The sequence below is a fragment of the Fusarium falciforme genome, chromosome 10 (genome assembly GCF_026873545.1).
Source record: "Fusarium falciforme chromosome 10, complete sequence".
In the NCBI taxonomy this organism is placed as follows: Eukaryota; Fungi; Ascomycota; class Sordariomycetes; order Hypocreales; family Nectriaceae; genus Fusarium; species Fusarium falciforme.
In genome coordinates this window covers 3,003,242-3,028,319 of record NC_070553.1, presented here as the reverse complement: position 1 = coordinate 3,028,319, position 25,078 = coordinate 3,003,242, and the positions used below count along the sequence as shown (strand labels likewise).

At 53.8% G+C, this 25,078-nt stretch overlaps 10 protein-coding genes across 10 annotated transcripts; 5 read left to right on the top strand and 5 right to left on the bottom strand.

Annotated features, from left to right (window-relative positions):
- Window positions 1-806: 806 nt before the first annotated feature.
- NCS54_01281400 (Hypothetical protein) lies at window positions 807-1,142 on the top strand (the record flags this gene model as incomplete). Its single annotated transcript, XM_053158036.1, has 1 exon — window positions 807-1,142. The coding sequence occupies one exon, from the start codon at window positions 807-809 to the stop codon at window positions 1,140-1,142; it is 336 nt and encodes a 111-aa protein (XP_053014011.1).
- Window positions 1,143-2,489: 1,347 nt separating this feature from the next.
- NCS54_01281300 (Hypothetical protein) lies at window positions 2,490-3,153 on the top strand (the record flags this gene model as incomplete). Its single annotated transcript, XM_053158035.1, has 2 exons — window positions 2,490-2,832; window positions 2,879-3,153. 2 exons carry the CDS (start codon window positions 2,490-2,492, stop codon window positions 3,151-3,153), a joined length of 618 nt encoding a protein of 205 aa, XP_053014010.1.
- Window positions 3,154-5,734: 2,581 nt separating this feature from the next.
- On the top strand, window positions 5,735-7,008 carry NCS54_01281200 (Hypothetical protein; the record flags this gene model as incomplete). Its single annotated transcript, XM_053158034.1, has 2 exons — window positions 5,735-6,295; window positions 6,706-7,008. The coding sequence occupies exons 1-2, from the start codon at window positions 6,251-6,253 to the stop codon at window positions 7,006-7,008; spliced, it is 348 nt and encodes a 115-aa protein (XP_053014009.1). The 5' UTR covers window positions 5,735-6,250.
- A 1,554-nt stretch (window positions 7,009-8,562) lies between these two features.
- NCS54_01281100 (Hypothetical protein) lies at window positions 8,563-9,171 on the bottom strand (the record flags this gene model as incomplete). The annotated part of the gene is made up of 1 exon (XM_053158033.1): window positions 8,563-9,171. The coding sequence occupies one exon, from the start codon at window positions 9,169-9,171 to the stop codon at window positions 8,563-8,565; it is 609 nt and encodes a 202-aa protein (XP_053014008.1).
- Window positions 9,172-10,377: 1,206 nt separating this feature from the next.
- On the bottom strand, window positions 10,378-11,393 carry NCS54_01281000 (Hypothetical protein; the record flags this gene model as incomplete). Its single annotated transcript, XM_053158032.1, has 5 exons — window positions 10,378-10,516; window positions 10,565-10,823; window positions 10,876-10,929; window positions 11,031-11,166; window positions 11,373-11,393. The coding sequence occupies 5 exons, from the start codon at window positions 11,391-11,393 to the stop codon at window positions 10,378-10,380; spliced, it is 609 nt and encodes a 202-aa protein (XP_053014007.1).
- Window positions 11,394-12,127: 734 nt separating this feature from the next.
- On the bottom strand, window positions 12,128-13,045 carry NCS54_01280900 (Hypothetical protein; the record flags this gene model as incomplete). The annotated part of the gene is made up of 1 exon (XM_053158031.1): window positions 12,128-13,045. One exon carries the CDS (start codon window positions 13,043-13,045, stop codon window positions 12,128-12,130), a length of 918 nt encoding a protein of 305 aa, XP_053014006.1.
- Window positions 13,046-14,549: 1,504 nt separating this feature from the next.
- Window positions 14,550-15,111, top strand: NCS54_01280800 (Hypothetical protein; the record flags this gene model as incomplete). The annotated part of the gene is made up of 4 exons (XM_053158030.1): window positions 14,550-14,649; window positions 14,731-14,829; window positions 14,880-15,045; window positions 15,099-15,111. 4 exons carry the CDS (start codon window positions 14,550-14,552, stop codon window positions 15,109-15,111), a joined length of 378 nt encoding a protein of 125 aa, XP_053014005.1.
- Window positions 15,112-15,289: 178 nt separating this feature from the next.
- NCS54_01280700 (Chalcone-isomerase domain-containing protein) lies at window positions 15,290-16,450 on the bottom strand (the record flags this gene model as incomplete). Its single annotated transcript, XM_053158029.1, has 1 exon — window positions 15,290-16,450. One exon carries the CDS (start codon window positions 16,448-16,450, stop codon window positions 15,290-15,292), a length of 1,161 nt encoding a protein of 386 aa, XP_053014004.1.
- Window positions 16,451-18,185: 1,735 nt separating this feature from the next.
- On the top strand, window positions 18,186-20,625 carry NCS54_01280600 (F-box domain-containing protein; the record flags this gene model as incomplete). Its single annotated transcript, XM_053158028.1, has 4 exons — window positions 18,186-18,947; window positions 18,999-19,721; window positions 19,774-19,885; window positions 19,934-20,625. 4 exons carry the CDS (start codon window positions 18,186-18,188, stop codon window positions 20,623-20,625), a joined length of 2,289 nt encoding a protein of 762 aa, XP_053014003.1.
- Window positions 20,626-21,378: 753 nt separating this feature from the next.
- On the bottom strand, window positions 21,379-22,948 carry NCS54_01280500 (Ammonium transporter; the record flags this gene model as incomplete). Its single annotated transcript, XM_053158027.1, has 4 exons — window positions 21,379-21,712; window positions 21,766-22,443; window positions 22,492-22,808; window positions 22,862-22,948. 4 exons carry the CDS (start codon window positions 22,946-22,948, stop codon window positions 21,379-21,381), a joined length of 1,416 nt encoding a protein of 471 aa, XP_053014002.1.
- Window positions 22,949-25,078: the final 2,130 nt, after the last annotated feature.

Below are 25,078 nucleotides of genomic sequence, written 5' to 3'. Positions count from 1 at the left end.
GAAATCTTCAAGGGGGGGTGAATATGCACATTCACCCCTTGGAATGCTAATCACGACCAAACCGCCACAGATGACGACTCTCTTCACATCTTTTGTCTATTACCTATTTCGGGAACGTTCCATCATTCAGTTCATCACATACTGGTCTTGCCCTTCCAGATTCGCTCATCACATAGCCCTTCTCGGTAACTCACAAGGCACTCCTCGTCCCATCTTTGTCCTCTTTTGCCAGCTCGACGAGAATCGAGGTTCCTCAAAGCCTCATTCTCAAGGGTCCGAAAGCATGAATAACCGACAAGAGCAACTGTTACACACCTCAACAAAACTTCTTCCTCAACATCACCGACGGAGGCTCACGATGTTCCTCGTTCATGACCCCAGACCGCCAACTCTGCATGGGGAGAAGGAGTTAAACCTTGGCTTCGGTTTTCGCGCTGGCTTGATACAAGTCCGTGTTCCAGCTCTGATCATCTCCCGATCTTCTTCGTCAAGAGTTTGACCAGCCATGTCCGCCTTCGGGACTTTCCAATACGGTTCGAGTTGCGTGTTGTTGCAACCCGTCTCCTTGTTTTATCGATTTCTTAGGGGAGGGATATTAAAAGGACAGTCGGAGAAGGGAATAATAGGGCATCTTGAAAAAGTATAAATGGCTTGTTTCTTCATATGAAGTTTAGAATCATTTCATCAACTTGTTGTCTGTCATTGAGTTTAATTTACCGCAATAACCTCAATATTAACTATTCAACCTCTCAGGCCCTCAAATCAACTGCACCACACCACCAACTCTCAACATAGTCTCACTCAGAATGTGCCATCAAGTCACCTTCCGCCTCGCCTGCGAGCACGTCTCTACGCACATCACCTACTGCCCCTCGGGCCTCGCGCGAGGCCGCAGAGCCTGCCCAAGCACCACCAAGCAGTCCATCCCGTACCCTCCCCCCTCGGGCTACACGCTCCCCAAGTGCCCGCTCCCGGACTGCCCCTTCGAGGCCAAGAACCAGGCCTGGGACTGCTGCTGGTGCGGCAAGACGTGGAATGTCGGCGGGAGGTGCAGCTGCGTCATGATTGGCGAGGGGGGCACGTACCGCTGCGAGCACATCTGCTGCAAGTCGTGTATGCCCTCCAGGGAGTATTCCTCCTGAGTTTGGTTGGATAGGAGGATAATGGGCTGGATACCCAGGGTTAGGGCGTGTCGAGTTTGGCTTAGTTTCGTCGAGTTGACAGTAATAATCGAGAGTTCTCATCTTGGCTAACGGGCTACTGCCTTAATTACTCCATATATGCAGCCAACCCACCGTTGTCACTCTCGTATAGCCTCTCAACTTCAATCTAAAGGTCTGCAGTAAAAGCAAGACCAGACGCAGTCTTCTCTTACCTCACCGCTCGTGGTCACATCTCCGACCACGCCGGATCTTGTCCTCGTGGCTTGTCCCATCTCCTCCCGAGGCTGACATGTCCCGTTGCACCAGATCCCGTCAGCCTGCATTGCAAGACCAGGGGGTCTAAATCGAGATGCACAGCTACACGGCCGAGGGGGGCTTCGATCAAGGTCTTGTGGACAGAGTCGTGCTCTCACCAAGATGCAGAACTCGGCGAGTTTCAGGGTGTTGTGTGAGGATATAAGTTCTCTTGACTTATTAGATCATATCAGTCAGTGAAACTAACAGGAACCTCATTCAGCCCAGTTCAACCATCATCACAACTCAACCCAACTCACAGCCTGCTTACCTGCTCCCCAGTACCAGGCTCCCGGATCGATCTCGTCTCGCAGACCGCCCCTCGTAGCCGCCCATCCAGCGGGGCATCTTTGTACCACCCACGCACCCAGCATCCATTCACGAGGCGCCTCGTCACCCCGTCCGCCATGCACATTTTCCAGATCATCGTGGCGTCCTATCAATCCCCCGAGGACCGTCGCACAAACCCCCCCTCGAGCACCCGAGACATTGAAAGCGCCCAAGAAACCACCACCATCATCGCAACACGCCGCATCGGAGGGCAAGCAACCTCCGATGATGTAGCGCCGCAGGACAAGATCTTGAGAGAGCAGCCACTGGATCCAAGGGCTGGGGTGGTGCAGGGCGCCCGCCTGCCTGATGGTGTTGGCGGTGATGTTCGTCGTGGATGCTTTGAAGTGGGTTTGGGTCTCGAGAAGTGAAAATTGCTTCGCTGATGAGTTTGAAGGCGAGGTCGTCGAGGTCGATCTACGCAGATGTATAGGCTGCTCTGGATCCTGGTGGTCGAGTTAACGAGATGTATAAATAGGGGATGAGTGAAGCTGCTGTTGATGGGAGTTGACCTTGTTTGCTGTATTCCACCCACTTCATCCTTCTCAACTCAGAACCTCAACTCGTCCGTCCAGATCCAATTTCTCCTTTCTTGACCTCATATCAAGCTTCTTTGACTTCATATCACCTCCATATACCCCTTACCAACCTCCCAAACCCCATATCACAGCATATACTCCATTCCAATCCACAACCAGCAACATGTGCCACGGCCATCCTCGACATCACTCCTGCTCCCACACGTCCATCAACTGGCACTACTGCCCCTCTGCCCTCATCGACCTCGAGACGGGCTACGAGACGCCCTGCTCCAACATCTCGTTCGCCGCCGCCCAGCCCACCAACTCCGACTGCCCCCTCCAGAACTGCCAGTTCAAGAGCAAAGGGGGCAGCTGGACCTGCTGCTCATGCCGCCAGGGGCCAAACACTCAAGGATGGTGCACCATGCCCCTGAGCCGTCTCGAGATGGATCCCGAGTCTTATGCCGTCGAGGTTGTTGAGACGACGTGTGATCACGGGTGCTGTAGCAAGTGTATCCGATACGGTGAGTCTATCCCTTACCTCTCATCTACCAACTCTAACACATCCAGGCTCGAGCCGCGATCCAACACCCGACATGACGTTCCCAGAGATGCGCAAGGGCTCGGCATCCCGCAAGTTCGGATACAGCAGCGCCACAAAGTCGCATCGGCGCGGCTCGGCCTTTTCTCTCATCGGGGGGTTCCCAGCCGCGTCTCAAGAAGACTCGACGCCGTCCCCGTCGACGTCCGAGTCGAGCTCGGGAGGCTCAGGGTACAAGATCGACCTGGAGTACACCTCGGGCAAGACCAAGTCTAGCAAGAAGAGACACAAGTCCAAGCGCTGATAATGATTATGATGTGAAGGGGTTGGTGTTCTGTACATTGAGTCTTGTAGAGCTGAAATACATTCGTCTTGTCCTTTGTGTATCACCGAGTGTGTGCGACTTCACCGGGTATAAGAGCAAGCCATACCATGAACATCTCCGGTTTCTCCGTCTTGGGCTATTCTTCTACCTCTAACGTCAACGAAACCAGCCACGGTCAAAGCACTTTTCTCATCTCCACCCAATGCCTCCTCACCAACCAAGTGTCCTCCAAAGCATACAGCTACTTCCCTTGCGACATACTTTTAGCCACAGACGTCCGAATGAATCCACCTTGGAGTCCGAGATGAATCAAAGCGAGCGTCGTTGGCTATCCAGCTGCCGAGACACACCCACTGCCGAAGGAGGGACGGACGCTTTCTTCAAGCGGGATAGTTTGGCCGGAAGTCGATGGTTTCCGACGGGCAGGTTGATCTATCTCTCTCAACAGCTGGGAGAAAATGCCACGTGCTACGTCTGCAGGAAGAACCAGGATCTGGCTCGTGGTCTCCTCGTGCGTGACCGGGGCGGGTACTGTATGATTGACAGGACAGCGCCTGAGACGAAAACTTTGGGGGGGGGGGCTGCTGATCAAATCAGGGACCAAGGGAAGAACGACAAAGAGACCGGGCCATGATGATCCGCGAGAGCGGGCTGAAACGTCAGCCCATTGCCGCCAAAAGGTGTGACTCTGGCACTTTGGTGAGCAAAGCTGATGATTCGTCTAGAGTTGTAGAGATGACGGATCGTTTGTGAGAGGCTCTGCTTGCTTTGTTCAGTGCAACTCCACCGAAGCGAGTGAAGCCTGATATTTCCCTCCTACTCTACCCGAGTTATCTCGACTTTCCCATGGCCAAACGAGGCCAATCGTATGTTTGGGGCTAAAAAGATGGCTTTGTCTTCATGAGACATGCCATCAAAATCTAAAGAGGCGATCGACCACCAACTCCACCGGAATTAGCAGCCATCCCGTAAGGCTAAGGCGGCGCCTTTTGTTGTTGGTGTCGGATGACGAGACGAGACGAGCGAGCGGCAGCCCCGATGGCGCCTCGCGTGAGACGAGACCGACCCAGATGGATCCGGAGTTTGATGGTCTTGTCTTGGAGTGAGATTGGGTTGTCAAAAGAAAAGAGACAGCTGGGCTGAATATTGTCAGCTGAAGCTACGGGCGAGCTATTCCCGTGATGATCAACCTCGAGATGGGCTAGAGTGTAATTGTTCAACATCTTGTCAGGCCGTTGGTTGCACGACCTCGACCTGAATTGCCTCCCTCGCCTCTGCTTGTTCATTTCCACATTGTAATGCGGGTCTCGTGTTTTTTAACTCTGCCACCCACACGCACTCTCACTGCAAGGTCATTAACAAGAAATGTTGCTCATTGTCCGTGAATCCGAGGTTGCGTTGAAGGCATCACCATCGTAAACACTGCCAGTCACCACCACCCCCGCTTAGCGCCCCCATTCACAGATCAAGCAAGCACATCGTCATTCAATCACCATGATGCTACTGCAACTTCCTGCTTTGCCCAGACAAGCCAGATTCCAAGGCGTGCGGCAAGGTTCATGGCTCCCACGCGAGTGGCGCACCCAGCTCCTGGCATTGGCTGGATTGGCACACGAGCCGGAGTGCCAGACCCCGGGGCCGATGAGAGGAAGAAAAGTCAAAGGGGTCCTAACTAGAGCGTGTGATGTTTAATGTTTCGTCGGGTTGAGATTCTCATTCCAGGCCTTGGAGATCACTAAGAGAAAAAGGCCTGTATGTATGCCTCGTGGGGCAGAGTCTACCTTGCAATCCACTCTTTGTCTGCATCTGTCCCCATCTGGATCCCCCCCCCTGGCGCGAACCTGGACTTTGAACCCCTGGAAGACGAGACGTGCTTGCAGCTTCACACCCTCAGCTTCCCCCGGCTAGAGGCCACGAGTCCACGAGGCGCCGACATGGAGGATTGGCCAATCACTGGGTCGACTCTAGCGGGTGATCACCGAGGCATCACTTGATGAGGACGAGCGGATACAGTTCCAATACATTACCGACCGAGAAATCCAATATTGAAAAGATGAAGCTGAATAGCTTCTCCTCTAGACCCTCAGCCAATGCTCTGTAGAGTCTGGGCTGCAGTGCTCGGCCCCGCCCGGGGTACATGATGTGTCTGTCGTCGCACAGGTACCGCTCGTCTCGTCTCAGGGGCCATGTCTGTCTGTCCTCTCCTCTCCACTCCTCCAACACCCATCACCATCACCTCAATCGTGCCATCCAAAGCAACCCCCCTGGTCTCTGTTCTGAAACTTGGGCTTACAAGTTACCTTGCTTTGAGAGTGATCGGCTTCATCTCGTCCTTCTGTAATTATAGCGCCCGCCGCCATCGTTGCACCTCTTGACACTCTAACTAGTAAACAACATTTGGAATTAATCCTTCAAGTGACTTGCACTACAGCCGTACCACCTCTCACCCTCCAAGTACCTGCGGAGAAAAAAAAAAACGACGGTAAGGTGGTACTGTACCTCAAAGTAAGCCCCCTCCCCTCCCTGAGAAGTGTGTGCACCTTACGCACGCACACGCGCTGAGACCAAGACCAGACCAGACCATACCATCCATGGCCATTCCCGTCCCGTCTCATCTTCGTCCTCTCTTGTTCTCTTTAATCTCCAAGTCCTCCCACCCCCTGTTCGCCATTTCTTTTTACTCCATCCTTTGCCCAATTTCTTTTTCGTGCCCGTTTTCCCCCTCAGTCTCTCCTCGTTGACTCTTGTCCACTATAACCTGACCAGACCTGACCAGACCACGCCAAACCACGCCCAACTTGATCAAGCTCCGATTCACCGTCGCGCACCAAAACAACTTAACGACCTACCTATAACTCGATCCATTCAAGCCTTGGCTACCATACCACAACCTACCGCGCCTTGCCTGTCCGGTCCTCTCGCTCCTCTGACTATCGACTCATCCGTCGTTGCTCGCCTCTTCTCTCGACTTCGAACCCTCAATCACTTCCGTTTCATACTCGTCGCTAGTATCCACCAGCACCAGCTTCTCTTCCTTTTACCCAAGTCAGCGTCGTATCGCGCATTGTCCACCATCATGCCTGCCTCCTTGGACTCTTCCCGGCCCATCATGGCCCCTTCGGTATGTCCTCCCCCTCCTCTAGGTTGTTTCGCCCGCCTGTCTGCCCTGTCCCCTTCACCGGGGGATCCGCTGTCTGCCCACCGTGGTGTTTGAGGACGCGAGCAAGTCAACTGTTGAGATGTGACTGATTGTCCATCTTTGTTTGCTTGCTCCGGCCACCTGGTTCAGCTTGTCATCATCGTCTTTGTTCCCTGTCTACCAATACCCTGCCATATACTCTCTTCTTTGTTCTATATCTCTCCTGTTTCACTGTCGCAACCCTTCACCTTTCACACTCAAAACCACTTGACACTCGCCCATCCCTCAACATGGCCAAACCTCTTCCCTGGTCCTCTTCGCACGCCCATTCCCAGCCCAGCCGGAGCAAGCAGGATCAAAAGCAAGATCAACCAGCAGCTGACCCTTCCAAGAACCGCAACTCTGTTCGCTTCAGCACCTACAGCATGGCTCCCTCGTTCGCTCCCACCGTCCAGACCACCGATTCGGCCCACGCTGAGATCCGCGACATCGCCACTGGCCTCGACCGCATGGAGAACAAGGCCCTCACCTCGCAGCGCGTCGTCCTCACCGACGAAAAGACCGACACCATGAGCAAGCTCGCCCTGGGTGCCAAGCTTGAGCGCGCCCTCGACAGGAGGATGGTCGGCCAGGACGCCGTCATGCGACCTCGCGGTCAGAGCCTCAACGAGAAGCTCAGCGAGAAGGCTGAGTAAACTTGATCATCTCGCGGCTGAATATGCCTCGAACAAGCAAAATGCCTCTTGTTTTCCACTCGAGACCAGCGTTTTTTCCTCGTTTTTCGCAAAGGCATGCTACTCCTCGCTTCGGGCACCCATCGCAAAACACCCGCATTGGCCCACGACCATCAGCCCAACTCCAGGGGGGAACAAAGGACAACCCACACCACTTTGACCCCCTACCAACCAACCAACTATACCACCCGCCAAAGCCTCATTTTTTTCACGAATACAGACCCCAAGCTCAGGATACGCACAACATGAAAGACAGTTACTGTTTTCCTTTTTAGTTCTCTCTTATTTTTAATGGCATGTCAGGGATGGATAAACAGGGAGGGAGGGGAACAACGTGACATGGTGCCGAGCCCAGGACTTCTACCGAAGATTCCGGAGTTGGTTGGAATGAAATCAGGGAAACAAAGGGGGTGACCTAGAGGGATACGCGCGTTTATTCTTTCAATCGCCATGTCGCCAAAGCGAAAGAGCCAGGCGCAAGGGAAGAAAGAGAGGAGCAAAGGGCGGCAAGAATCTCAAGGAAGTGTACGATTACCCATGTATTTTGGCGGATATCATGTTCTTTTTTTTTTTTCGCGTCTTTGCCTAGTTACCCCCTCATGCCGAGAAACACGGCCGTCAAATCAGTCTTCTTTATTGTTTCTACCATGGATGCTGGGTAGCTTTCGTTGTGTAGAGCAGCACTGAGTGGAGGTGATGCACCTGGATCCTATAGAGTTGAGGAATCAAGGGCTCTTGGCATTGGCACGACATGTAGTGCATACATGACTCCTTGTGAAGAAAGTCGGGTGTGTATTGAAGTACTTCGGGAATACTTGCATTAACACGGAATATTTATGACACAGACGTCAACTTGGAGGAAACGTAGTCGTGCTCAGGAATCAGGGGTTCCTTCGCATTGACTTCCATGAGAGCGCTTTGATACAGACACAAGCCAACTGTAGGAAAGTGGCTGCGTATTGAAGAACCAAGGGTATCCTATATATAGAGAAGTTGCATAGACATAAGTACCTAGGAGTCCAAGGCAGATACTGGTACTTCCCTGTGAGAAACGTGCATGGCATATGTTGAACCTCGTGGAGGGGCCTTTTTGCATTGATGGAAGCATTTCAAAATACACGAACTCCAGAGGTGTTGCGTATGAAGACTCCAGGGGCTCCATTTCATTGGCATGGAAGCCTTGTCATATATCGAGACCAGTTGAAGACGTAGCGGTACATTGTCAAGAAATAGGTATTCTTTCGCATTGACATGAAAGCATTTTGACAGGCATAAACTCCCTATAAAAAACACGGCAGAAACAACAAACCCATTACCCTCAACATAAAACCCGCACTCCGTCATGCCTTGGTGTGGCATATCCAGGCTGAGACATCTTCGGCTAGTATCTCGCCCTCTCTGAGCTCTGTACCTGCAGATGGTCACACGGCCATCCCATGTCTCAGGTGAACCACTGCCGAAGCCATCTCCATCTCAGAGCCACATATTCAGCCCCAGAATCACAGACTTGCCAAATCATGCTTGGTCCTTCTCAATCTTGCCCTCGACATCCTTGAGCAACTGCACAAGCTCAGCCTCCTCACCCTCAACCTCAAGACCCCTCTTGACCCAATCCCTGGCCTCCTCCAACCTCCCCATCTCACTCAGGCACCTTCCCCTCCTCCACCACGCCTTTGCGTTTCCAACCCACCTCGCCTCGACGCTCGCGTGTGCGTCCACAGCGCCCTCAGCCCAGTTCTGCAGCGCCATGTGCGCCTGCGCCCTGTTCGCCAGCAGCGAGCTAACCTCCTCTCGCACCAGGGCCGCGGGCTCCCACATGGGCCTCGTCATGGCCATCTGCAGACCCAGAGTGTAAAACTTGATGGCGTCGGCGTACTTGCCCTTGCGGTACTCTGCGTTGCCCGAGTCGCGGAGCTTGGTCACGTTGGCCGTGCGCTTGGGGTTGACGGGGATCGGAGGGGGGGGAGCTCCTGATGGTGTCTCGAGGTTGAGCAGCGAGCGGTGCAGGGCGTTGAGGGTCTCGAGTTCGGCGGCGAGGGCGCGGGATGGGTTGAGTGACGAGATGGACTTGGATTGAGGGTCCATCTGGAGAGGGAGGAGATCAAAGTGTGTAAGGTCCGACATGGTGACGGATGTGATTTATGTGTTGCGCAGGTGCTGTTTCTTATACTGGCGAATCGCGGGTATATTTTGGGTCTGTTGGTAAAAGAGCGACTGTATTGCGAGAGCGCAAGGTGGAAAAGCGTGGTGTTGAAGTTGTCTGTCACTCTCCGTGGGCGCTGCAAGTAATAAGTTGATGTTTAGGACACCTCACTTAAAGTTCTTATCTTATCTTAGCGGCACATGACACCCCTCGCGGCTACCTTGCCTTACCCTGGAGATTCACATGAACAACCTCAGTCATTATATCGCAAGACAATTGCCAGCTCTCGCATGTCAAGTGCTTGCATTTATTGAACTGGGTTTGAATAATATGGTATTTAAGGGGTCCTCCGCTAGTTCATATCATGTCATCATCGGTGTTGTCGCTTAAACACAATTGTGTGCCCTATTTCCATGATGAATTGTTGCTTCAATTAACATATCATCTGTCCCACATATTGGGGCTCTCCATACTTTAATGAACTCACAATTCACCCAATGATAGAAGTCCCTACACGATATGCAATCATTGACAGGTTGGTCCATTCCATGGACCTTGATAGATCCCATCATGCCATCAATCACCCAAATCACCATGACATGATGTCTTCACCTCGCTTCATCTCGCACAAGTCACAGCCATCACAATGCATTTCGTCGTATATACCACTTGATCAAACAAGAACCTTTCCTTTTCTACTCCTAGTGCAAAATGCGACACCCTGTCCCGATGTAACAAGCACCTCCCTTCACCATCCCCTTGAACCCGTCCGCCGAACTACTGGCGTCCTTGGGTGATAGATGAAGAAGAGACATGACAGATTCCAAGAGAAAAAAACCCATATGACGCCCCGAAACAAAGTCCCATCGTTGGTCCTCATAATGACAAGAGTGCAAAAATCTCGGCACATAGTCTCTCTCATCCTCATGCATTCATCATGTTGATTGTGGGTTTCTGTGCTTTATTTTTCTTCTCTTGGGGAATGGGGGTTCCAGACGACGGGACTTCATTTAGAACATTTTTGGGGGAATCGACATCCTCTCCTCAAGCCGCCCTTGCCATCACTCAGCAAATCAAGTAAATCCCTTTGTTGAACCGCCGCGCCAATCTAACGAAACGCACGAGAAATCATGGTGCCAAGTTTTACCTAGACCGGCAAGAACCTAAAGTCGAGGGATATGGCTGGCTTAGTAGCCAAAGGCAGCGAGGGCCTTGGTGGTCTCGTCCTTGACGGCGGCGGTCTTCTTGGCGTCCGAGAGTTGTCGGGCAGCAATCTTCTTGCGCTCGTAGTAGGCCGCGGCCTTGGCCTTTCTTCGGTCCTCCAATCTGTATAATGTCAGTGATGATCTTCAGCCTATGAGCACACAAACATACCGGCCAACAATGTCCTGGTACTTCCAGCCAACCTCGTGGCTCAGACGGCCAACGGTGCAGTACTTGCGGCCGGGCTGGAGTCGGAGAACACGGAGAGCCTGGGGAACGACCATCTTCTTCTTCTTGTCGTAGGGAGGGGGGACACCCTCAAAGACCTTGAGGCGCTCGAGAGCGGCGGCACCACGGGCAGTCTTGTGGGGGATCATGCCACGGACGGCCTTGTAGAAGATTCGGGAAGGAGCACGGAAGTGGAAAGGACCTGTCTTGGGGTCAATGACTGCATCTCGATACTGGGAAGCGGTTCTGCTCACCTCCGCGGGTGGGGTTGTATCGGGTGATCTTTCGGAGGTGGGCGTGGTACTTGACTGTTGGCATCATCAGCTTGTGTCCTGGCTCGTCGTGGTGGTGCCCGATGGTGGTGGTGTTCGGCCACAGGTCGGAGTTGTGCGTCGTGGGGTAGACATACGCTTCGCGCGGAAGAACTCGCCAGAGATGTTGAGAGCCTCGCAGCGGACGACGACAATCTTCTGGCCGCTAAGGAGCTGCTTGGCGACAATGGAGGCGAGTCGGCCAAGGAGATGGCCCTTGCCATCGATGACGACCTAGAAGACGCACAAAGGTCAGCGAAATGCACCTTTAAATATTCCCATGTGAAAGCAGCGGACGTCGAGTTCAAGGCAGAAGCCGGCGCTGAGGTCTTGGAGATCCCGCAGCATCCTCAATCCATTCCTAGCGCCTGCATCCTGCCTCTGCCCTCGACCTGTGGTCGCATCACCATGGTTGTGCGGTAGACTTGAAGGTTACTCACAACCTGCTCGAACGTCGACATCGTAACCGTCTTTTCTGGGGGAATTAAAGAAAAGGAAAAGAAGGGCAGCTCAGACGACGGCTAAGACAAACAAATCCTCGAACCTGGCCGGCGAGAATCTGTATTTCCTGTGCTGCTGGGGTTAGTCGTCCCTCGAATGTTGGGTGGAAGTGGTCGCGATATGATTGACGTGCGAAAAATCCAAGGACCGCTTGAGGGCTCGTTGTGCCTTTGGATGGAAATACGCTAGCCCCATACGGAAAGGGCGTGATTCGGCAGAAGCGGTGCTGGATGTGCTTAGGGTTTAGAGACCTAGAGCCTTGGTACCGACAATTTACCGAGCGCGGGCACGCCCTTCCCACAAAGCTTGAAATGGATCTCGGGCATCCGGGGAAAGTCGGTGATTTTGCACGTGATCTCGGTGGATCGTTCCGATGGCGGATGGGTAAGGGTTACCGTCACGGATCAGGAAATCTGGAGATGAAGCAAAGGTGATCTAGATTCAAGTGGTCTAGCCAAATCCCAAATGGTTGATTAAAGAAAAGAATACAATCTGTCCAGGCTTTCTATCTTTGTCATCATCGTCAAGGCCGTCGAATCTCCTTGGATCTATTGTACAGCTTATTCTAATGGGAATAGCAATGGTAAACGAGCATCCGCATATCCATCCGGTTTAACGCCAAATGCACTCGAGACTAGACAATCTTCCCGGCCTCTAACATGGCCGTCAACAACTATGAGTAGGAAAGTTCGGGTTATGAGTCCTTTGCAACATCCAGTTCCTTCAGTGTCTTCTGGACCTGCTGGACCAGCTCCTTTCTCCGCGCCCTGACCTCTGCAATACCCTCGCTGTCAATGCTGTCAAGCTTGAGCATGATGTGCTGCATGATGGACTCTGACACCTTGCGGTGTTCCTCCTCCCGCTTCTTGGGGTCGGAGGGGGGCGCTTCGATGTAGTCGGTGCAAAGAGGCAGCCACTTGATCTGGAATTCGACAGCGAGATCGTCCAGAGCCTTCATGGGGCCACTGGTCGCTCCAGAGGACACAGGCGGCGCAGGAGGTGATCGAGGCTGATCAAACGTAGAGGTGCTGTCGCGAGGGCTGCTTGCCGACACAGAGTCACCGTCGCTGGTGATGCCCTTCTTCTTGTCGCGCTTCTTTCTGCGACGGCGGGCTTTCCTGTCTTCCCGGGGCGCATCGACAATCACCATCTCCTCGTCGGATGGGCTGCTGATATCATCAATCTCGGGAATCACCGCCATCAGTTCGCTGTTGTTTTTGACGCCGTAATCTCGAACTGGCGCCATGGGGTCCTTGAGCTGCTTGCCCTTGTACAGGAGCTTGATCCGTGAGGTTCCCCGCACAGGGAGCTCCATCATGAGAGCGACCCGGTCCTTGACGTCTATCACCCGCAGCTTTCCATCTCCGATTGCATACGCAGGAAAGTGCGCCGGATACGTCACGCCCCTGTTCTTGATCAAGAGTACGTCGTCCTCGGGAGCTGGCGGGGCAGCCGAGTGAGATCTGGGATAATACTGGGCTTCGGTCACATCATCCAGATCTTGGGAAGTGATGTAGCTAAAGTCATCGTCGGTGACGGCGGGCACACCGCCGGGGACGGAACCGTAGGGCGAAAGTTGTTCGCGGCTGATAGACCAGCCGTATCTCGACATTGTCAGGGGGACGGCGAGCAGGACGGCGAGGCTGCTGTAGACTAGTGTTGGAGGGACACCGAGAGTGTCGGAAATGTAGTCGCTCGAATCTTGAAAGGCAGACGAGAGATTAGCCAACGCCCCGTTGAGGTAGGACGTGACGTTTTGTAAGGCACCGGGAGATGCCACGATTTCTTGGGCGGAATCCACCTTGTTCAGTCGGTTCTAAGGTGGCCCCGAAGAGGACACCCTAGAGGCAAATGGGGATACAAATGCAGTTAATTGACCAAGGTCATGGACAGGAAGCGAGGTAAAGGCAGGGCGGTCGGGTCGAGAGGACGTCTGTTCAAGGCGGTTCTCTGTGATCGACCGTGGGCTGATGTGGAGCAGGTGGGCAGCGCGCGACGAGGACAAAGGTGGCGGCAGCGGATGATGATCACGACCCTTGGGGCCAGGGTCTTCCCAGCGATGCGACCTGGGCGACCAGTGTCGATAGAGGGTTCCCGCGGGCGGTGCGCAACGCAGTGAGTTGGCAGCGGGGAAGCCAGACAAGCAGGCAAGGCAAGGCAAGCAAGAAGACGGGCAGGTTAGGTAGCGCAGGCGGACAAGGCGTCAGTCGGTTTGACAAGCGTCGGGACTTGGGTTCTCCGGTGACACTGTGAGGGGCTTGGCCGTAATACGTCGAGGTCAGGCTGCAAGTATGTACCTCTGTACAACGTAGATTCGTATGCGCGTGGTGGATGTGTGTGATGATGATGCAAGTCGCAAACCGGGCAGCGTGAGGATGCGGGCTGGGGGCTCAGCGATTGGCCGAGATGCAGGCGGGAGGGGACGGGAGATTCTGAATCTTGGATCGCGCTGTATGTACGAGCAGAAAGCAGATGCTGCAAGCAGTCCGGATCTACGATGGAAATCAAGGAGCCGTTGTTAGTTCGTGATGGTGAGAGGTCGAGATTGGTAGAGATAAAGGGTCGAGGCCAGATTTCTAAAAATTGAAACATTCAGCCTGGGGCCTGGTTAATCTCGGGCAGCCAGAGCCGCACGGGGGACCCGACACCTCCTTCCAGGTTCATGGCCTGACAATTGGCAATGGAAACCTGGGGGAAGACGTCGGGCAGTTCTAGCGGGAGAGCCCCTGAGGGGAGGGCAAGTTTAGGGGCCCGGTATTTATCCAGAAGGCGCTAGAGGGCCCGAGGCCGGGGCGTCAAGCCCTGGAGAAGGGAGTCAAGGACAGCGTTTGATTCCAGTCGAATCTGAGAGGCTGACTCAGCCCCCAGGCCCAGATTGAGAAGCAATTGCATCATCGCTTTTCCGCCCGAAACCCCGTAGAATTACATCCCCAACGCCGATATTCCAAATACATTGCACTTGAAGCCCATGACAAATCACCTCGATTTGCCTCTACGTGCCGACACCCTCAGGTTCATTATCGAGCAACCAATCACCAGGGCTCCCTCTGATAGATAAATACCTCGCCGCCCTCTTCTTCTCCGCCCCGCTCTCACAAGCCAAATAAACCCCATCCATGAACTTCTTCCGTTCATTCTTCCACCGCGCACCCAGTCCCGGCACCATGGCAGAGATCTCCCAGAAGGTTCAGCAAATCATTGACGACAACGCTGTTGGTATGTTGATATCGATCCCGTAATGGGCGCTGTGGGGCGCATGCGTTCTTGGATGGTTAGCTAACACCCTTGTCTTCGCAGTCGTCTTCTCGAAGTCTTACTGCCCTTATTGCAGACAGACCAAGAAGACCCTGGACGACCTTAACGCTGTCTACGAGCTCCTCGAGCTTGACCAGATCCGTATGTTGTCCACTTGATTCGGTGAATAAGTCTGTTGCTAACATCTTCAGCCGACGGCTCTGACATCCAGGATGCCCTCGAGCAGATCTCTGGCCAGCGCACCGTCCCCAATGTCTACATCAAGCAGAAGCACATTGGCGGCAACTCGGACGTCCAGAGCTTGAAGTCTGGCGGCAAGCTCCAGAGCCTGCTCAAGGAGGCGGGTGCATTGAAGGCGTAAGGACCGGCTACTCCTGTTTGCCTGGACAAGGAGAGCTGATGACCTTCAGTTCCAAGCTATAGAAGCTTGTAGACTATAGATATACGATGGCTAGATAACACTGCCACTTGGTGTTGCGTGCACCTGCAAAAGCAGATGAGTTGAATTCATGAAACCTTCGACCTTACTTGTCGAGTTGTGTCTGCCTAGTGATACATGTCTTTTACTGTCCATAACGTACACCTCCTCATAATACCTTCCCTACAGAACTTGTGTGGCGACAGTGCCGACGGGTCTCTCAACAAACTCCATGACGCCATTGATAATGTTCCGCCTGGCCTCCTCTGACGCAACCTTCTTGCCAGCGAGGTAGTTGAGCCAGAGCAGCCTGGACAGTCGCTCATCACTCAGGCTTCCCATGACGCTCTTCTTTGGCGTCTTGAAGTCACCGCTGTTGTAAGTGAGGGTCAATGTCCCCGAAGCGTCCCGGACGAGGAGGAGTTCCTTCTTCTTGAGGACCTGACCTCTCTGGAACATTTGCTTGAATGTCTTCATAGCGGTTCCAAAAGCCTCATCGTTGTACTCCGAGTCTCGACCCGTGCGAGCTTGAATAGCCCTCACAAGACCATCGCGCATATGGGGGAAGTCTGTGTCCCGAACGGGGGTGATGCGGAACGCTGTGCGGCACCCGGCATCCTTCAGGATCGCATTCCAAGTCTCCTCACCCTCGGTCGCATCCTCCAGCGCCTTGCGTAAGGCCTCCTTCTCCGATGGAATCAGAGTCGTGGCTAGAGGGTTGATCTTCTTGACGAGGTAGCGCTGCAGCTTCTCAATGTCTTGAGTAGCGACGTAGAAGCCAACCACATACACCTCAATGCCAATGAAGGTTACCGTCCTCGTTCCCAGACCAACCAGTGTGAACTCGGTGCCCTTCTTGTCGGTAACAGCAGCCGCAATTGGGCCGGGGGCGCTCTGAGGCGGGGCAACCTCTTCGATGTCTATCGTCCGAGGATACAACTTGATGGTGGTGTTGCCAGTGGGAACAACCTCTTGACCATCCTCGTCGTGGAGGACAACCTTGCGCTTCTCGCCCGCTTCAGTCTTGAAGGTTTCTGTCGGTATCGGCGCATCACACTTGACAGCCCGCTTCTCCTTCTCGCTCTGGACATCGATGGCTTGCTTGAGCTTCCATGCTGTGTAAATGAAAGAAACGATGCCAGCGATAGCACCGGCGGCTAGGAAAGCAGTACGGTTCTGCTCGTAGTCTCTTCGCTTCGCATTGAGGTGATTCACATCCAGATCATCGACCAGGCGGTTGGATTGACGCTGAGAGAACATGGTGCGGCGGGATGCCCGGGCGATGGCGCATTGCGTCCGAGCTTGTGCGCGAAGCACGGGACGAAGAGTCGAAGGACGAAGCATGACGACGCTCGGCGATGGTAAAGGAGGGTATCTATTCAATGTTTGAGGAGAGATCAAATCAAAAACAAACCATCGAATGGGAAAAGAAGGGCATGGAGGTTGTTGGTGATGATCTGAAAGTGCAATCAAGATCCGGCAAGCTACGGACGATGGCGGGAAAACGTCTGATCCGTGTCGATGCCCCACATCATGTCGTTATCTAATCACCGACGCAACTACGTCAGCGTCACCATCACGAGCATCTTTCTTACCCTGGAGTCGGGCATCGAAAAGTAGTTGAGGCAGCCAGCTGAGATTCGGACGAGAGAGGGGTTTTATATCACATGCATCTACGGAATGATTATTTGTAGTTTGAACAGTTAATTCCGTATTAAATGTAGTGCAGAATGGCAGGCGGGGGGTCACTTGTTCACAGAGCGTGTTGATGACACTACAACGTGACATTCTCCGCATTAAAGAGTCATCAGCAAAGACATGAACTCTTTAATGGTAATATCAGCCTAAGGGCAGGAGGGGATTCTGGGCATTTAACAAAAGGACCCATGTCATACCCTAATTCGGGCTTTTGCATGATCCTCAGGTATTACCGTCATGGACTCCCTCTCTACATGCGCCGTATTGTGGCTGGAGAAGCAAGGTTGAATCCAGACGCTCCTGGCCGTTTTCCTCCAGCCTTCCATACGGACCAGAACTCCTAGTCATGTTCCATGGGTCAGTAATGGCTGACGCCACTTCATTGTTCAGACCTCTTAATGAAACGCCTCCAATAAGCCCGTTTCTGGCCTCGACGAATTACACCTCTACATACCTATCAGATATTACTATATCCCTCTCCGTCTCCCCCGCAGTCAACGTGATCGGTCGTGACCTGAACACGCGATCCAGCGAGACACTCTGCATTCCTCGCATCCATCCTCACGGTCCTCATCAAGCTTGTCACTCTACAGAGTCACATCCAAGTCAAGACCCGCAAGCGCCATCCCCCTGATCTAGAGAGAAGACTCCCGCCTCAACCCCACTACGGTCATCCCCGCGACTAGCAGACAAGGACATCCGGGACCATCTGGGGACCGCCTCGTCCGCGCGCCGAGTGAAGTGCAGAGTCTTCAGAGGCGGGCTTGCAGCGCTTACAGTGGGCTCCCAGCGCATGACCACGCGGATTTACAGGGCGTATCTGCCAAATCAAGGACCCAGATCCCTCCCATCGCGACTGAAACCAAGGAAATAAACACAGACGCCTCCCCTGTCCTTGCGGGTACTTGCAAAGCCCAGCTTCCACCTGCGCCAACACGAGTACTGTGCTGGCCACCGTAGGTACCCTACCCAAGCCCAACCCAGCCAGTACCCAAGTTAGCGAGAAGCTCCGCCCCGTTTTTGGCTCGCCTTGCCAACTGGAACCAACCTACGAACTCCAACTACCGCCGCCTGTTCCACCATCATCATCAGTTTCATCGTCGCCGCGAAACGCATACATTCGAAGCGAGCGAGCGTGTTGATACCGGACCGCGTCCCCGAGCATCCTGCATCTACTCAAGTCACGTCGAGTACTCTTTCGCTACGATAACGAATCTCATCGGCCTTGAACGGGCCTCCCGAATCTCGCAGCCGCCCGTTGCCGCTGCTTAAGAATCACCCTTGTGATCCCTGATTTTCAGGCTCCTTGTTGCCCAAAACCGTTATTCGACGACCGCTTCACCTGTTATAAACACAAGCAGCGTACCCGTATCGCTGTTTGATGCGGTCCGCTGCCCTGCCCGCTAACATGGCTGCTTCCGCCGCTGCTCGACCGAGCCCTGCGCCCGCCGACGACCAAGATGACTCCCGATCGTCGTCGTCGTCGACTTCCCCCGCGCCCGCCGACAACGAAGAGTCCGACTTCTTCCTCGGTGCAAACGATTCACAGTCGAGCATCGGAGTACCAAACTTTCAAGATATGCAGGTCGAAGATGATTGCCAACCGCCCGTCAACCGGCTGCCAAACGAGATCCTCATCAGCATCTTTGCCAAGTTGAGCGCCACCTCAGACCTCTACCACAGCATGCTTGTCTGCAAGCGGTGGGCCAGGAACACAGTCGACCTTCTTTGGCACCGCCCTGCTTGTACGAATTGGAGGAACCACAGCAGCATTTGCCAGACCCTGCAGCTCGAGCACCCTTTTTTCAGCTATCGTGACTTCATCAAGCGGCTTAACCTCGCTGCCCTCGCCGATAAGGTCAACGATGGTAGCGTGTTGCCTCTCTCAGTGTGCACCCGCGTCGAGCGACTGACCCTCACCAACTGCCGCGGGCTCACCGACTCTGGTTTGATCGCCCTCGTCGAGAACAGCAACTCGCTCTTGGCTCTCGATATTTCTAATGACAAGAACATTACGGAACAGTCGATCACTGCTATCGCTGAGCACTGCAAGCGCTTGCAAGGACTCAACATTTCCGGCTGCGAGAACATCTCGAACGAGAGCATGATTGCACTAGCAAACAACTGCCGGTATATCAAAAGAGTGCGTATGGAGGAGTCTGTTGATTGATGCATGTGACTAATTCCGTGGCAGTTGAAACTCAACGAATGCGCTCAGCTTCAGGACGATGCTATCCACGCTTTCGCCAATAATTGTCCCAACATCCTCGAGATCGATCTTCATCAGTGCAGTCGCATCGGCAACGGCCCAGTGACGTCTCTGATGGTCAAGGGCAACTGTCTGCGCGAGCTTCGATTGGCGAATTGCGATTTGATCGACGACGATGCCTTCCTATCGCTTCCCGCTGGACGACACTTTGAGCACCTCCGCATTCTCGACCTGACTTCTTGCATGCGCTTGACGGACGCTGCGGTCCAAAAGATTATCGATGTGGCACCGCGCCTGCGTAATCTCGTGCTAGCCAAGTGCCGGAACATCACTGATGCTGCTGTGCATGCCATTTCCAAGCTCGGCAAGAACCTGCACTACGTGCATCTTGGTCACTGTGGAAACATCACCGACGAGGGAGTCAAGAAGCTTGTTCAGAACTGCAACCGCATCCGATACATCGATCTCGGCTGCTGCGTCAACTTGACGGATGAGTCAGTTAAGCGACTTGCTCTTCTCCCCAAGTTGAAGCGTATCGGTCTGGTCAAGTGTAGCTCCATCACAGACGAGTCTGTTTTGGCGCTTGCTGAAGCCGCGTACCGACCCAGAGTGCGACGAGATGCCAGCGGTGTTCTTGTTGGCGGCGAATACTACGCTTCAAGTCTTGAGCGTGTCCATCTCAGCTACTGTATCAACCTCTCTCTCAAGGTCAGTATTGATCAAGTCTATTCTTTCCTGGACAGCCACTAACTGCATACAGAGCATTATGAAGCTGCTCAACTCATGTCCGAGACTCACTCACCTCAGTTTGACTGGAGTAGCTGCCTTTCAGCGCGACGATTTCCAGCCCTACTGTCGACAAGCGCCTCCAGGTCAGTTGACTCAGTTGTCATTTGGTGCCCCTGCTGACCATGCTACAGAGTTTACACAGCACCAAAGAGACGTGTTTTGCGTCTTCTCAGGCACCATGGTGTCCAAGTTCCGAGACTTCCTAAATACCTCACCACAATTCGAGGAGTATTGGGAGACCAACAGCTGGCCGCGCTCAGCTCGTTGGGACGCTATCAGGGCACCCCGCAACTCTGTGGCTGCTCAACAGTCGGCTGCCGTGGGTGAAGGAGCCGATGATGAAATGGCCGACGATGACAACGACTTTGAAGGAATGGACGGTAGCGAGATGGCAGTGGATGCCCAGGTCCCGATCCCCGTCAACGGAAACGTCGCCAACGGAACTGTGAATCCCAACCAGCTCATGAACAACACATTCACACAAGCCATCCCTGTGCCACCTCCGCCACCCGGCTTATTACTAGGTCAGCTCCCTACACTCTTTGCGCCACTGGCCCGCCTCTTGCCCTCGCCGCGTCTAGCGCGAACGGCTCCAGGATTGCTTGGGTCTGTGGCATATCGGAACACCATTAACAACCTGACAGCAGGCGGAGTACAACAGCAGCGGCTCCCTCAGGTCACCAGCCATGCCAGCGCCGCAACCCTAGGCCACGGTGGTCCTACCAACGGAGAGCCTTCAACAGGCGCGAGCACGGCGACTATCCACCGACCACAGGAGAATGGCGAGCAGCAGCAGCAGCAGCAACCCGACGTGATGAACTGAAACGATAGAATGTTTGCTTTAAGGCTCAGGTTAGGTTAGCGATGACACCACCATAATTTGTTTTTGGGCTTCTCTTTGCCCACGGTACGGACCTCCTTGGGCCAGCTCCCCCGCGTTCGACCCGGCTAATGGACGACCAAGGCGTTGGAAGAAGAGCAGAGGAGCTCTCTGGAATGGTTAGACGACAGACACAGAAAGCGCGCGCGCACCGGGGAGTTTTTTCGTTGTGTGAATGGCACGCCGCGGTTTTTGCGGCCATGACTTTTGACGGCAAGGAACCACACGTAACTAGGTATACCACGGGGGGAGGAGGCGGACGGACACACGGGGCACGTACGTACATGATCAGTCACAACGGGCTTTTGCTTGGCCTTTTTTTATACAGAGGTTGTGCGGTTATCTGGCATCCTCTGAGAGGAGAAGAGGATCACGGTAGAGCGGTCATTGTGTTGATAATGCCTGCTTAGGGGGGACACATAGTCTGATTACATGATGCTTTGCGTTGTGTTATGACACGAGTTTTGGAGTTGACAATAGACTTGCTTTTGATGTCAATGATTTACTCTTGGTTGTTGAAGACGTTGAGTTTATAAATAATGTGTTATTAAGTTGACTATCTGGTGTTGACCAACGTCTCACTAGATATATGGGTATATATAATTGCCTTCACAACTCGACGACAACGACATACAAGAAATACTTCTTATGTATCCATGGCATCATCCATCCTTCCAGAGTCTCACACGTGAAACTCTAAGCATTCCCCTGGATCTTCTCCTGGCTAGTCTGAGCACTGGCAACCGAGTGAGGGTGCGTGCTATCAGCCATGTGTCGGGTCAACTCGACATAGTCGTAGGCAAACTCGCCGAGCTGACCGTCATCAAGACCGAGCTCCTCCTCCTCGGCAGAGACGCGCAGCGAGAGGCCGGGGATGAGGTTCATGAGGAACAGGAGGATGCACGAGAGGACAAAGGACCAGCCAAAGGCGGCGCAGGTGCCGGCGATCTGGTAGCCGAGCTGGACCCAGTGGCCATCAACCCAACCGATGGGGTCGTACTCGCCGCCGTCGAGGTTAGCGATGGATTTGCTGGAGAGGAGTTAGTGAGGGTCTGTAAGTGAGTCAAGGTGTGAAAAACGTACGTTCCAAAGATACCGGTGAGGATGTTGCCAACCATGCCGCCGATACCGTGGACGGCAAAGATATCAAGACCGTCGTCGATGTTGAGGACGAACTTGAGCTTGGTGGCAAAGTTGCAAAAGACACCACCGCAGACACCGATGATGACGGCAGCCCAGGGCTTGACGAAGCCAGCAGCAGGGGTGATGGCAACGAGACCAGAGATGGCACCGGAGCAGAAACCGATAGTGCTCCACTTCTTCTCGAGACGGTAATCGAGAAGAGTCCAGGCAATGGCACCGCAAGAGGCAGCAAGGTTGGTAACGTAGCAGGCCATGACGGCGCGAATGTTCATGCCGAGAGCAGAACCACCGTTGAAGCCGAACCAACCGACCCAGAGGAAGACGGTGCCGAGCACGACGTGGGTGACGTTGTGAGGACGGTAGGGGAGACCGTTGTTGCGAGAGTAACCAGTACGCTTGCCGAGCATCAGGGAGTAGGCGAGAGCGCAAGTTCCCGAAGCAACGTGAACGGGACCGCCACCAGCAAAGTCGTAGCTGGGGAGGTTGAACAGCCAACCGTTGCCGTTCCAGGTCCAGTAGGCAATGGGGTCGTAGACAATGGTAGACCAGAGGAGCATGAAGACCATGGCAGGGAGGACACGGCCACGATCAGCAACGGCACCGATAGCGAGGGCAGGGCTGTCCAGTTAGCATTTCCCCTCGTCTTGCTTGGAGAGAGATACTCACGTAATGCAGGCAAACATGCCCTGGTAAAGGCACAGCAGGATATCAGGAAGGAAAGAAGATCCATTGGGCTGAGCCAGAGTCTTCATGAGACCGAACTGGGTGAGGTCGCCCAGGAAGGCGTTTCCAGTTCGAGAAAAGGTCAGGGAGTAACCCCAGAAGAACCACTGGAAGCTGATGACGGCGACCGAGGCCATGGACAGCAGAATCAGCGTCAGGGCAGACTTGCGACGGGCGAGGCCGCTGTAGAAGAAGCCGACGCCGGGAATCATGAGAAGAACCAGGACAGCGGAGACGACGATGAAGGTCAGGTGCCCGGTCTGGAGCCAGCATGTTAGTTGACATGATTACAGTCAGAGTATTGTCCACTCACGTCGTAGAAGACATTCAGGTCATGGATGCCAGAAGAGTAGCCATCGTCGGCCTTGCCCTCTGTTCCATTGTAGGGGAGCGACGACATGATGGCGACAGTGTCAAAGGCAAGACTGTCAAAGCTTGTTGTTTGTTCCCAGAACCCACGATGTTCGGATGGGAAGGACTTGAAGGGATGAGGCGAGACAAGAAACGGTCTGGGGGTCAACAAAGGCTAAATACCTTGCCCGACGTCAGACGAGTTCAAGACCAGACAAAGGCAAAACTGACACCAGGGGTATCCTCCTTGAATCCGATCCTCCGTGACAGAAAGGCTAACAAGTTGCGCCGGCGACAGGGGGGTACATGTCGGATATGGTGTGGGGGAATCTTGATAAGACGCCCATAGCTCGAGTAGCAATATGAGAGCACCCCCAAAGAAGGTAATGGACATCCGAAAGGAGTCCGAGCTGACCAGACGGCTGCAGCCAAGAGAGCCACTCGTCAGTTGGCATTCCGGCTTCAAGGCATGGGATCACTGTGCGAGCCGTCATCTCTGGGGCAATAAGATACGGCATATGGATATCTCGGGATCCAGAAATAGCCAAGAGACTCTTGGCTGTCGATAGATCCCATGATTGTAATCCTCGATAGTCTCGAAAAAGGCTGACAAACCGAGTTTCGTCGACGAAATGAAGCATCTTCTAGCTCTTCTCGACGGGTTCTTTTGTGCTTATCGCAGCATGCAATGCATGCGCGATCCCATATGCGAGTGGGAGGGCCGGATCCCAAGCCACCGTCGACTTAAAACGGCGCCTACTGATAAGCATCGAAGTTCCAACAGGTCCCTGGCATTGCGACCTCGGCTTGGCGGTTGGATCGAATGAGCATCCTTTCTTGGCTTTAGGCTTATCGCAGTGAAGGACGTATCCTTGGTTGACGACTTGTGAAGCGGAAAATGCGACCCCGGATTCTACAGTTTCGGAAATGATCCGCACGTTCACTCGAAGAGTGTCCCGGGGTCGTGAACTGTTGCCGCACTGCCACAAGATGACCATTGCGCTCAAGATCTAGCCTCTGGCGTCTGAGCTGGATCTTAACTGCCGACTGGAATACTGGATGACTTGTATTGCCAGTTGAATCCGAGAAGAGGCCAAGGTTCCATTCCTCCTCACGGCCTGAAGGCATAATAGTAAGCAGCACCTCAAGGGTTACAGCCAAGACTCATCCTCGCGCCTCGCAGCCCATCTTCCGCTTCCCCAGACGCCTTGCAGAGCCCATCCAACGCCGTCCGAGCTTCTTATCTCCAGACTCGCTAGATTGCCTGCTGGGAGTTGTTGGATGAGGTCGAATGGGGCACGTCTGATTGGGCCGCTGCCTTATCTCTTGGCGAAGCTGGTGGAGCCCCTAGCGGTGATGGCTGGGTCCAAAGCAAGGGCCTGATGTACCAGGGTCTCGTCCTTGTCCCAAAGAGGTTGTAAGTGAAAGCCTCCTGCGATTGGGGGTGAGTTGGAATGCCCATAGATGAGACTGCTTTCTGCTGGAGAGCTTGGCCATGCGGAAAGCCGAGAGCGTAAGGAAAGCGGCGGCAAATCGATCAAGATGTTGCTGTCATCTCGGCCGGTTAGTTCTATGCTGCTTGAGTTGGCTGAAGCTGGTGATGGTCCGAAGAGATGATGCCTTGTGCTACGAAAAGCTCAACATCACAATTTCAGCCACTGAAACGCCTGAGACTTTACAGAAGCTCGATCCAAGCTCAAGTTGACCTGTTCATTCCCCACACTTTCCATCAACTGTCGATGGTCCTCTTGCGCCCGCACAGCCTTGTGAGAGACGGTTGCGGGCGTCAGTATGCGAGCTTCCCGCTCTCTGCGACCCTTCAAGGAGGTAGGATCTGACGGGCACCAAATATTTAAGACTGACCTCTCCCGTCGTGCTGGACTGTTCTCGAGTTCGACTCTAATCCGACTTCATCGACGCCGCCGACCCTCGAGTGACGAACCCGAATATGCTTCTTGACTTTGATGACTGTGGCAAGCAGCCAGCACGACTATCAACCTACTCCGACTGACCGATACCGAAGACCACGCTCGTTGCTTCGACCTGATGAATCATCTCCTGCTTGGCGGTCGACCAAAGGGCATTCATCGACCGGGGTTGAGGGTGTGATCATTCCGACAATTCATATCTCATTGGCCATCAAAAGTGCAGCACTTAGTTGGTGGGCATGTGTGAACAC